The sequence below is a fragment of the Hipposideros armiger genome, unplaced genomic scaffold (genome assembly GCF_001890085.2).
Source record: "Hipposideros armiger isolate ML-2016 unplaced genomic scaffold, ASM189008v1 scaffold_377, whole genome shotgun sequence".
NCBI lineage: Eukaryota > Metazoa > Chordata > Mammalia > Chiroptera > Hipposideridae > Hipposideros > Hipposideros armiger.
The window spans coordinates 11407-24809 of NW_017731727.1; the positions used below are offsets into that span (position 1 = coordinate 11407).

Here is a 13403-nt window from a genome sequence, read left to right on the forward strand (position 1 = left end):
AAAAACAAGTGGGAGAAGATTATGCCTTTTTGTTTTATTGATGGTTTCCTTTGCTGTAAAAAAACTTTTTAGTTTGGTATAATCCCATATGTTTATTTTTTCTCTTAGTTCCCTTGCCCAAAGGGATGTATGTGGAATCTAGAGAATAGAATAAATGAGCAAACTAATCAGAAACAGTCTCAGAGATACAGAGAGAAAACAGCGTTGCTAGATGGCAGGGGGGTGGGGATAATGGAGAAGGAGAGGGGATTAGCCAGCATAAATTGGTAATTACAAGATTGCCATGGGGATACAAATGACAGTTTGGGGAATATAATCCATAATGTTGTAAAGATTTTGTAGGGTATCTGATGGACTTTTGTCTTATTGGGGAGAACACTTCATGGAAGTTGTAGATGCCTGACCACTGCAGTGTACACCTGAAGCTGAAGCTGAGTAATACTGAATATCAACAATAATTTATATATATATATATATATATATACATATTTACAAGATGTGGAGTACAGCAGTACAGCATAGGGAATAGAGTCAATGAAATTGTAACAGCTATATACGATGTCAGAGGGGTAGTAGATTGGGGGAGGGGGTTATCACTTTGCGAGGGGGGTAAATGTCTAACTATTACATTGTTTTGTATGCCTGAAACTAATAAAAAAATACTGTTAGAAATGGGTATTTTTGGTTAAGGAAGTGATAGGGAGTACTAGGGTTGGTAGTAGCTGCAGTTTTAAATAGTGTGGTCAGAGAAGGTCTCACTGAGAAGGCAATAACAGGATGTTATTGGCATTGAGTACTCAGGAGCCAGGGATGCTCTAAATCCTGCAATGAGAGGGACACTTCTGAAAAACGAAGAGTTGCCCTGCACAAAATTAGAAAAAGAGATTTAAGGTATGAGGGTCACCACTCAGCAGTATTAAACCCTGTTGATTACTCCCTCCTTCTTGAAACACTTTTTTCTCTTCAGTAACCCCACTCTCTCATGGATTCCCTTCGAAATCACTGGGCATTCCTCATCTTCTTTGGTCTCAAATCATTGGTTCTTCCTCTCCTGCCTGAAGTTTTCTAGGTCTATGAAAAATACCTATGTTTTTTTTTCTCCATTCTTTTTCCATCTAGTCCTCTGACTTTAATCAGAAGACAATACTATTTATCTCTCTAGTCTTGGCCTCTCCTGTGAGAGTCAGATTCATGTAACTAACTGCATACTTGACATCTTCCACTTGTTTAATAGGCAATTCAGACCTAATGTCCAAAACAGAACTCTTAATTGTCTTCCCCATACCTCTTTCTCATACACATACATCTTCCTCATTCCAGGAAATGTCAACAACATTCACCCAATTGCACAAGCTAACAACCTAAATTGTCCCTCATTCCTCTTTCCTTTATACCTTATATGCAATTCATCAGCAACTCTACCTGGCTCTACTTTCAAAATATATTCTAAATCCATCTAATTTTCATTACCACCACAACTACCATCATGCTCCAAACCACCCTAATCTGTCACCAGACCATTATGATTCCCTACTGACTCCCCTCCCTCCTTCTACTCTGGTTTCCTTGCAGCCTTTCCACAGTGTTCAGAGAAATTCTTTCAAAAAGTAAATCAAATCATGTCACTTCTTTACTCAGAGCCCACAACGACTCCCTATTGCACTTAGAACAAAACCCAAACTCCTTATATTGACCTATGAGGCCCTATATGATTTGACCCCTACCTACTTTTTCAGTTTCATCCAATGCCATGTTTTCTTCCTTGTTCACTATGTTCTAGCCACCCTGGCTTTCTTTCTGATCCTTCAATATATCAAGTTATTTTCCGATTATTTGCTGTTCATTCTGCTTGGAATGCTCTTCCCTCAGATAATAATAATTCTACCTCCTGTTTCTTTTCTGTTTAATTGCATCAGTACCTCCAGAATTACATTACATAATGGTGGCAAATATGGGTCATTATTTTGTACTTCTCACTTTAATTAGAATGTTTCTAGTGTTTTCTCATTCAACCTGATATTGAATTTTGGGCTATGTGTTAAGGAACTATTTATCTATTCTTATTGTATTAAGAGTTGTAAGCAAGAATGGGTGATTAATTTAATCAAATGCCCTCTTACATATGTGGAGAGGATATTATTTTTTTAGCTTTGATTATTAGTATATTATATTAAATTTCTTAATATTGAACCATCCTTACATTCATTTATTCATTTACTCAACAAATACTTATCAAATGTCTATGATGTGCCAGGTACTGTTCTCGGCACTGAAGATACTGTAGTAAACAAAAGACAAATATTACTGCCCTCAAAGGATATACCCACTAGTGTGAGAGATAAATGAACAAAATAAATCCGTAAACTTTATTATACATTGGAAGGTGATAAATGCTATGAAGAGGAAAAGAGCAAGGGGAAGTAATAGAGTACTAATGTAGTTAGTGGCTGTAATTTTAAGTAGTGTGATCAGGTAAGTTCTCACTGTGAAGGCAATGTTTGTGCAAAGACTTGAAATAAATGAGGAAGTAAGGCTAGGATGTTGGAAAAGTTATCTAAGTGGATATTTAAATCACCAAGATTTAAGACAGAACTTAATGTTAGAAATATCAATGGAGAACAAAGAACTATTAGAGAAATAAGGGTGGGGGTGACACCCAGGAATTGGTAGATAATTGCAGTGAGGAGATTAATTGGTGGTATAGTGTAAAGACATGAGATTTATTTTAAAAAGCTGAAAGGGGGCCGGGCGAATGGCTCAGTTGGTTAAGAGCACGAGCTCTGAGCAACAGGGTCGCCAGTTCTATTCCCGCATGGACCAGTGAGCTGTGCCGAGCTGAGCTGCCACTGAGCTGCCAATAGGTGGCAGGATAGCTCAGCTGGTGAGCGCATGTGCTCCTGACATCAAGGTTGGTGGTTTGACTACCACATGGGATGGTGGGCCATGCCCACATGCAGCTAAGATTGAACACAGCACCTTGAGCTCAGCAGCCGTGAGCTGCCGATGGGTAGCCGGATGGTGACTGGACTTGGAGCTGAGATAGCTGTGCCCTCCATAACTAAGATTGAAGGACAACAACTTGGCTGTTCCCCTTCCCCAATTCCCCAACACTGTTCCCCTCCCCCAATTCCCCTAATAAAATCTTAAAAAAAAAACAGGCATCAATTGGGAAAACTATAAGGGAAACAGTATCACTAAGGGAACTCTAGATTTTAGTTAGACTAAGAAGTTGAAGAGAATATTCAAAGAGGCTCATGAGATAAGAGAAGTATTATGTGTTCCAGAGGACCTCGTGGAAAGGGTAGGAAATGTAAACAAAATAAGAGGTAAGTACAGCATTGGTGGTATAGTGGTGAGCATAGCTGCCTTCCAAAATAAGAGATAAGATCAAGATAGTAATTATTAGGTGATAAGGAAGGACATGGGAATCTGAGGCTTCGTGTTTTCATTGGTAAGTAGAGATACAAATATAATGAATTAAAATCTGGTAGTCTCAAGACAGTGGTGGTGAGGCTGAGTGTTTGGGGGTGAACTATCTAGAACCCATAAATTAAATAAGAATAACTTCAAAGTGTCAGGCCAAACACTTCTGTACATCTTATGCTTCACTGAAATTTCAATAAATAGCACAGGCTGGTCAAGTTTCATGTAAGATAGTCTGTTCTGGTAGTCAGGAAGTGACAGTTCATGAGGAAACCTAGAATGTATGACCTCTTTGGAATACTTATTATTTGGCATTTGACCTTCTCATTTCAATTTTCAAACACCTTATAATATGATCATAGACACTTATCTGAGGAGCTAGGGAGCCTGTATTAATCATTTAGAAATTATAGGAATATGATCTCTTCAGGAACCATCCTGTCATATAAATCTATCATAAGAACAAGATAAGAAAGAGGAAACTTAAAACTCAAAATGATAATCCCACACTAATGACCCCCCTCCCAAAGGCTTAGGTATATTAAGCCAGGTCTGTAGCAACACACAGAGGATAATAAATGAAGGACCGTGTAAATAACTTGTAAGCAATTTGACCTACCTTTACCTATCTTCAGGAAAGCCCCAATGTGAATTCCTAGAGAGAGACTGAGTAGTTCTGACTACTTACCTAAAGAGAAGCTGAAGTTGGGAAGAAGGGAGCTCACAAAACTTAAATTATTGCACTTTTTTCTGTTACTTTTTATTCAAAAGGCCAGAAGACAGGGGTTTGAACCAAAGTTAGTGGTGGATACTGTGGTAGCCAACCTATAAGATATCTCCCAAAGATTCTCACCTCCTGATATTCTTCCCTTTGTGTAGTCCCCTCTCACATTAAATAGAGCTGACCTATATAACCAATGGGATATTACAGAAATATAATTTCTGAGGCTACATTAAAAAGTGGCATTGCTTCTGCCTTGCTCTTTTGGATCATTTACTCTGGGGAGAAGATAGTTGTTTCATAAGGATGCTCAAGCAGCCCTTATGACCTATGGAGAAGTCCATGTTGTGAAAAACTGAGGCCTCCTGCCAACATCCATGTGAGTAAGCCATCTTGGATGTAGAACCTCTAGCCCCAATAAAGTCTTCAAATGTCTGTGGCCCCAGCCAGTATCTTGACTACAATCTCATGATAGACCCTGAGTCAGAACTACCTGTGAAGCCACTCCCAAATTCCTAACTCATGGAAAATGTGTGAGACAATAAATATTTATTGTTATTTTGAGCCATAAATTGGGGGCTGTGATTATTTTGCTTATGTAACAATAGATAACTAATAAACAATCAATAACTTATAAGTAACAAAATTAGAATTCCATCCCAAGTTTGACTCCAAAGGTTGAGCTCCCGAAAGGTTGCAAGTTTTCCAATGAAATTTTTAGGAGTTTTTCTTAGTTTGCCTATTAAAACAGATAATTATTTGAAATAAATTCAATTTGTAGCCTATCTAAAGAAAGGCATATCAATCCCTTTCATTGCTTTGTCAATGACATGCATTTATTGTTTTTATTAGTGTTGGACAAGTTCTTGGGTACAGTGAATTAGAAGTCAATAAATAATCATGTCCATTTTCCAGGTGTTCATTAAAAGTATCTCTAAAGAAGTCTGATTCAGTTTCAGGAGTTTTTCTAGTAAGATTCTTCAATGAACCTTCTATCTTTTAAGATATTAATGTGTACCATTCCACTTAATTTGTTCCTCCTTTCCCTCCGCTGAAACCATTTTAGTACATAATTTTAATTTCCTCAGGAGGAAAAATTGTTGTTTCTGAATTACCCTTCATGAGAGTTGCAAATGATTTCAAGAACCACTTTGAAGTTCTACCCAAAAGTTGTATCTAAATTTCACAGAACTCATCATTTTTTCCTACCTCAAATGTCATTTCAAACCCTGGGGAAATAATATTTTCCCTTGAAAGATCTAAACATTTTACAATAAAGAAAGAAATGTTTGTATCCTTTGGTCCAGGTGACATGAGTCATCCTGCAACTAAAGAACATCTCAACTCGACTGTCAGATCTCAGGGTTATTACAGAAAAATCGGTCTTTCTTTGTCCAATAAAATGCTCATTTACTTTGAGCTAGAGCACCTATAACTACCTCTTTGAGAAATGTTCCATTTCTCTCCCTTAAAGCATCTTTAATTATAAAGGTTTGAATTTTCAAAATATAAATTAGGAGGTAATACTTTGTTTAATGAAAATATTAACCATAGGATATATTTAGATAGTAGGACCTCTGTAGCTCTCTTTACAAATATTTTTATATACAGATTTAATAAAGTAAGCTATAACTAACAGACATGTAGTTGTCCACATACTTTATATTGCAAAAGTACTGTTGCCTACTTTAAGCTCCTTACAAGGAATTCCATTTTTCCCATTATTTATTTGATATATATTTCTCTCATAACCTACGACTTTTATCCTTTCAGGCCAGCTCTGAAATCACCAGATGTCCAATATTTCAACTCTTTTAGCTCATTTTAGATAAGGCTTTATAATTTACCTTAACCTTTGGTTGGTTTTGGAAACCACATGCCATATTATCTCAGATAGATAGATAGATGATAGATAGATAGATAGATACATAGATATATAGATAGATAGATGATAGATAGATAGATAGATACATAGATATATAGATAGATAGATGATAGATAGATAGATAGATAGATAGATAGATAGATAGATAGATGATAGACAGATAGATACACAGACAGTCAGGCTTCTATCAAAAAGAGAATTAATTATAGAAATGAGTCTTTGTATTGTGATAAAATACACATAATATAAAATCACCATTAGTGACACTTAGTACATCCACAATGTTGTGCAACCATCACCAATATACAATTCCAGAACATTTTCATCAACCCAAAAGGAAATTCATACTCATTAAATAGTCACTCATCTTTTTTCCCTCCCCAACCTCTAGCAACCACCAATCTGTTTTTCAATTTCTATTGATTTGCCTATTCTGAATATTTCACATAAATAAAATTCTATAATAGGTAGCTTTTTGTGCCTGGTTACTTTCACTTAGCTTAATGCCCATCCATGTAATAGTACTTTATTTCTTTTCATCGCTGAATAATGTTTCATTGTATGGATATTTCACATTTGGGTTATCCATATTCATCAATTCATATGGGTTGTTTGCACCTTCTGGCTATTGTGAATACTGCTGCTGTGAACAAAAACATTATGTACATATTTTTGTTTGAATACCTGCTTTTAATGCTCTTGGGTATATACCCAGGAGTGGAATTGCTGGGTCATTTGAAAAATGAAATGAGACTTTTTTTTTGTAGAGGGCAGTGTCACTGGCCCACATATGTGGGATCCGAACCGGGGCCCTCTGGCATCCCAAGCCAGCTCTTAACCATCGCGCCACTCGGCCGGCCCAGAAATGAGACATTTTTAAATGAAATCTTACCAAACCAATAAATAGTCCCATTTTATGTGTGGGGGTCATATTTTTATTTCTCTTTTGTTATGTTATAAACTTTTCTGGACTCCTACACTTCTCTAGGAAATGTGGTATGGGAGTTTATACCAGGAGTAAAAGATGGCATCATCAACACACATTCAACATGAGAACTATTTTTTATCCAAAGGGGCCCACTGACATAAAGGCAGTTGAAGGTCCCCAACTCTAGCAGCTGTGCTGACACATACCTTCAGACAATGAAGGTTACAGGCAAGTAAGCAAAGTGTTTCTATATAGTTTTGGAATCACATAGACCTTAGTCAAATTACATGTTGCTTCCTCACATAGACCTTGGGCCACTCACTAAACTTCACTGTATCTAAGTTTCTCCATCTGTAAAATGGGGGTAATAATCCCTGCTTCTCACAATTATTATGAGCAAAGGGCATAGCTTGGCACATAACACGTAATAAATATCAGTTCTCATTTCCCCATATTTTCTCACACTCTTCAGGTTAACTGTTCTTCAAGACAACAGCATTTTCTCATTTTCTCTTTCAGGTTAAAATCAAACTGCCAAATACAAACCCTTCTGAAATTAAAATTGATATCCAGGAAATGATCCTTGACCTTCGAACTCCTACTAAGTGAGTAAAACTTAGAACTAGAATAATGTATTATAGTATTAATGAATCTTTAGTCAATATTCTTTTTTTTAAATGTGCATAGTTATTTTGCATCACCCTAAAAGTCTGAAGAAAAGCGAAAAAGTCAGTTAGTCATTCAGATCTTTGATCTACATAATATAAACATAAATACTATATTTGGAAATATCTAGATTTTTTTTCCTACTGTGCACCTGTACATTTGGAATAGGTTGATACCACCAAAACAGTCTTTGACATTCAGATGCAGTTGGCTTATCTCCCAGGGAAAATAGCTGGAAGTGATAATCCCTTAAATTGTAAGTCTTGCATGTGTTATTTTGTATAGTTACGGCATAAAAGAAGCAAAGTCTTTAAACTTTTTGGATATTGTGGGGGGCTCTAAGGTTAAGTTTGATTATATTCATCTAAAAATCAACAAAAAGTCTTGTCATCAATTACTTAAAACACAATTCTAGCAGCTAATTTATCACTAGATCCTTAAGTTGTGTGAATACATTTTAAAATAATACAGATGATAATGGAATGATTCAATTAAACATTTTGATATTTTCAAAATAGTCTTGTTATTACACAGGTTCAAATCATGTCTCCCAAACACAGTACATACAGTAAAATTAATATAAAATGTTTATCCTGAAACCTGGATAAATCAGTCCTATCTCTCAAAACTAATGCTGTAAAGCAGGAATCCATGGAACCTGGTGTGTGCTAGATAAAATATCTAAATATCTCACTGCTTTGCTCACATTTCATCTGGATGTATAGCAGTGAGCACACTTCAGTTGATTGCAGTGGTTCTTTCTCTGTAACTCATCAACATTTCAAACTGGGTATGGGGATCAGTCAGCTGCTGGCACATTCTCTTCCTTCCATTCTCAGTACCCACAATTCTCCTTTGTTGATCTCAGGGCTTCAAAATAAAAGTAGATCCCTCATATGAAAGACCCCTATGTGTAAACAACCCAATGTACATACATAGCTTAACCTTGATTTCTACAGTAGATACATTTAACCCAAAATGATCTACAGATGAATATATATCAAATATTTTCTCATTACTTATAGTAATTTCAATATGTATTCTCACAAAATAAATGTCTCATGTTATATAAATTACATTCACTATTCCTACCATTCAATTTAAGGAGTATTGTAATTTTTTCATTGCATATTATGCACACATTTATTTTTCCACACAACCTTAGCAAGGAAAGTTGGTTAAATGGACAATCAATCTCCCGTGATATTTGTGCACTTGTTAAAAGCACACACATAGCTACACACCATGGAGTTAATTTCCGTTTCCCTAGCAGTTCTCACTGTCTCCATCAATCTTTAGGCAGCTGCTCTGGCTATGCTGTCATTCCAGATATCTATCAGAGCCCACTAAATGAAAGACTCACACAGAGATATAGAATGTGGGCTACACTAGGTCATTTGGATCATACTGTACTTATATATTAAATGCTCATTGCAGAGAGGTACTGTCTCTTAAGAAAAAAATCATTAATTAAGATAGAAGACAGACGATAGAATTAAGGTTTTCTGGTTTCTTTCTTGTTTTGTTTTGTTTTTTTAAATCTCTTTTCCTAAACACTGGAGCATTCTTTGGGGCCATGCTATTGTATTATCTGAAATTGTATTATTGGAAATGTGCCTTGTTTTTTAGTTTATTTATAGTCATATCTACTTTATTTAGTTCCTAACTTTGACACCCTATAAAACTGTGTTTACTTGCTTCAAGAAAGATAAGAGAGATTATGTTCATATATCTGTAAGGCAGGGAACAAGTGAATTCGTTTTCATTAAATTGACTAGTACTATCAATCAAATGACAATCAATTGCATTGTAATTATTAGTAATACTCAGATATTTAGCATTGTCCAATCAAAAGAAAGCAGTTTACTGAATTTTTCATTTTTTAAAAAACTCGTTGTTTTTTGGCATGTAGATTCCCAACATGAAGTAGATGGAAAGGAGGAAACACAGGGGAAATTGGATAATTTCCCAGAATCTCCTGACTTTTGTCTTCATATGGGGTTTCATTATTTTTTGAAGTGAATTCTAAGAATATCATAAATGAATTCCTTGAATATGATAATAAAAACACATTCTAAAGACAAGAATGAGTTAATTTTGGTTTAGTACTGCTTTAGATTATTCTCACCTTTGCTGTGCTACTTCAATTCAGATTAATTTCAAGTTGACTGATGTTCAATGAAATTGATACCTAATATTAAGTTTTATAAATGGAATAGTGAGTTGCAGCTCAGTAGTTATTTCTGTACTTTCTTTGAAAATTGTTATGTCTCCAATAGGAAACCTTAAACAGGCCATGTCTGCTTTTAACCCAGATATGTAAATCAAATCACTTATTAACTACAAAATAAAAACTGCATTATTTGAATATGCACAGAACAATGTTGTCCTTTATTTAAATCTCTTGCAAGTGACATCAACTTGAATTCTCTAATATAAATGTAAACGTGTAAGTCTACACTAGAATTCACTGTATAGATAATTTTTTTACTTTCATATATTATTGTTTGTATTTGTGTAATTTCTAATGAAAGTTGGCACTGGATAAATATTTGATCACTGCCTAAACTATAGCTTCTTAAAAAGCAAATATAGTATCAATGTAAAGGAAGAGGTATTTGGGTTTAAAAGTTTGTTCATATTTTATAGTACTAATCTATAGCAATTGTTTAAATACCATTTTGTGGTGCCTGATTTGCTTTTCATTCATTTATTCACTCAGCAGACATTTATAAAGTGTTCTGCCAACACTCAGGGTGGGGTGGGGGTGGGGAACACCAAAGTAAGATACAGCCCTGTCCTTCAATGAATTGTACATAGTTAAGCATTGTGGAATTTTATTTGGTTTAAATATAGATGGCACTTCAGATATTAGACAGTAAAATGGACAAGACAAAAATACTTTCCTTCCCTTAAGAGCCTAAATAAGTTGCACAGTTTGTTTTGTTCAAAATTTTAGCATGTGATGTCTTACTACTAAAGACTAGACAGAAGTGCAGGGACAGATGGATCATTCCAATGGCCACTAACTGTCTCCTTGGAATTTATTTCTCTCTGGGCAGAGAAGTGCACATTATCATTGGAACTCCTTCTTCAGCTGATTTATAGCTGTCTTTCAGTGCAGTGAAGCTACCACCACTGAGCTTTGCTTTCTTTTTAAAGTGACTATGTCACCATTAGTAGAATAAAGGATAAAGCAAATCTAACTTTAGCACAAGCTATATTGTTAACAACTTGAAAAAGATGGACTCTAACCATTTCTGCACCAACTCTTTTTTTTGGAGATGTCAAATATTATAGGCAAAACTAAAATACATCATGATTTCATCACTTAATGTGGGGAACTGTTTCCCCAAATATCTGGTATGAAAGAAGCGTCACAGAAAATTTCTCCTTCAGATTCCACAGATGTGTGACGAACACTTTTTTTTTTTAGCTGAGCCATCCTGCCACCTGTTGGCAGCTCAGCAACTGCTCAGCTTGGGCCAGGACTCAAACCTCTGTTGCTCAGATCTCAAACTCTTGAGCGTGCTCTTAACCAACTGAGCCACTCGGCTGGCCCCTGACAAATACTTTTATTGAGTCCAGTGTCTTGAACTTAGGTATTTGCAAATGAGTAAAGAGGCAAATGATTTTCAAGGGTTTTGTTTTCAAATACTAGTTCTTTATATAAGTATTCAATAAGTATCCCTAAAAAATACCAGATTCCTTTACTGATTTGGATCTTACACCTTCTAAAAGATTTTTCCTGTCCACTTTTCATAGAGATACTCAAAGCTTCTCTGTTGAGAATGTGAGATAACAAGTGTTTCATGCATTAATTTTCTTCAGATACCAGCATGTGCCAACCCCATGCATAAATCAGATTCATAATACTATGACAGAATTATGGATGTCACATCCCAGCCATGCATCTATAACATGCAGCTATCCAAGCAACTGAGCCATTAACTGCAAAATAAACCCAGCAATCTCTCACAGGGAATGTTTGTCAATGTATAGTAGAAAGAACCAGAAGCCAAGCATGGAGAAGCACTCCCATTGATTTGGTATTGAAATCATTCCAGGCCTGAGTTTCAATAACTACACCTGCAGTAGAGACTCAGCCTAAAGTTGTGTTAGCAGAATTCTTATAGAACCATTCCGATTTTCAGATTTGTATCAGCCAGTTACACTCCATTTACACATAAGTAAGATTGGCAACAGATCTATGCAACCAACTTAAAGTTGCAATGGTTCCATGTCTATACCTATAAACATAGACTGAAGCTATGTTTATATAATGCAAAATGAGGTTAATTTAGAAAAAGGGCCGGGGGTGGAGGGTCAAAACCACTACTTGGATTTTTAAGGCCAAACAACTGGTATACTATTTGTGTTATTTATACATTGATCCCGTACTTATACTGTCTAAATATTGTTTTTTGGTTCCTAATATTCTGATGGTATATATTGCTTTCCATTACCTTATTAAAAGTGGTATATTTTTTATATCACTTTAGGGAACTGCTTCTATATTTTTATTTCATTTTATTTTGTTTTGTTTTGTTTTGTTTTGTTTTGTTTTGTTTTGTTTTAGGAAACTGTTGCTTAACTTTCCCCAACCTGTGAAATGTGACAGTGCCAAAGCTATGTATATCCTGGAAACTGAGACTCTTGAAGTCACCGCAACTCTGACAAGAGAGTTCGATTTTATTAATTTCTTCTGAAACTGCATGAGTAAGGAGGAAAAGTGGCAAAATAGCCCTGACAAAAAATTAAAAATTGTGAAAAAAATAATTAATGTTTTCTATCTTTTTAAAAATTATTATTCTGGCATACTTCAGAGAGGACCTAAATTCAATTCCACTGATGTTCTGATCATTTACAGTCATTTCTGTTACTCTGGCAGGAAATATTATTTTCTCATACTAATAAGCTACTCCATTTTTATAGTGATAGCAGGATACAATTTACAGGCTAATCCATGAGATTACTACATGGTCAATTAAATAACTGAAATAAGACCATTAAATTGTTGGTCCACTATTTTTTTTCATGCAGGAGTCAAACAGGCAACCTTGCTGTTAAGAGCACATGCTCTATCCACTGAGCCATCCAGACGGCAGCTCAGCTCAAGGTGCCAAGTTCAGTCCCAGCCGCAGGTGGGCATAGCCCACCATCGAACTCAGCAGCAGCTCAGCTTGGGCGCAGCTCAGTGGCCCAGGTGGGAATTGAACCAGCGGCCCTGTTGCTCAGAGCTCGTGTTCTTAAGCAAACTCTTAACCAACTGAGCCACTCGGTTGGCCCTGGTTGGTTCATTTATTTCAGTAGTTTTAAGAACTTCATCCAATCAAATATACTATGATACAATCAGTTACATAGCAATTGATCATGATTATCACCAGAAAATAGTATTTGATTGTCTTTTCATTGATCTGATGAAATGATTTGGTGTTGTCTGTTTAAACTCTCACTATTATTCTGGAATGTACAAATAACAAAAAAAATATAAAATAGTTTGATGCACCGTACTAATTATACATGTTTTATTTGAATCAAAAATACTCTTGAGCACACAGTATTATTTGGGTTCATCAGTCCTGCTCTCGATGTTTGGATCTAGTTAGGTTAAAAATATTTTTCCTTTTGTGCACTAATAATTATTAACAATGCCTTTCAGGGTACTGTGTTTATACTTAGTAATTTAAATCATTGACATTTAAAAGGAATATAAAGAAAAGCATGATGCATTTATAAATCCTGTTCTCTCTCGTTTCCTATATTTATTCTTAATTAGA

The 13403-nt window shown here is 35.5% G+C and overlaps 1 protein-coding gene across 1 annotated transcript in view; it reads left to right on the forward strand.

Moving 5' to 3' along the window:
• The window catches only part of DNAAF6 (dynein axonemal assembly factor 6), a gene marked incomplete at its 5' end in the record, with an annotated part of 21830 nt that extends 9105 nt beyond the window's left edge, over positions 1 to 12725 (forward strand). Inside the window, 2 exons of the mRNA XM_019662432.1 lie at positions 7477 to 7562; positions 12203 to 12725. Coding sequence (XP_019517977.1) covers positions 7477 to 7562; positions 12203 to 12332 — 216 coding nt within the window. The remainder of the gene's footprint in view (positions 1 to 7476; positions 7563 to 12202) is intronic.
• Positions 12726 to 13403: the final 678 nt, after the last annotated feature.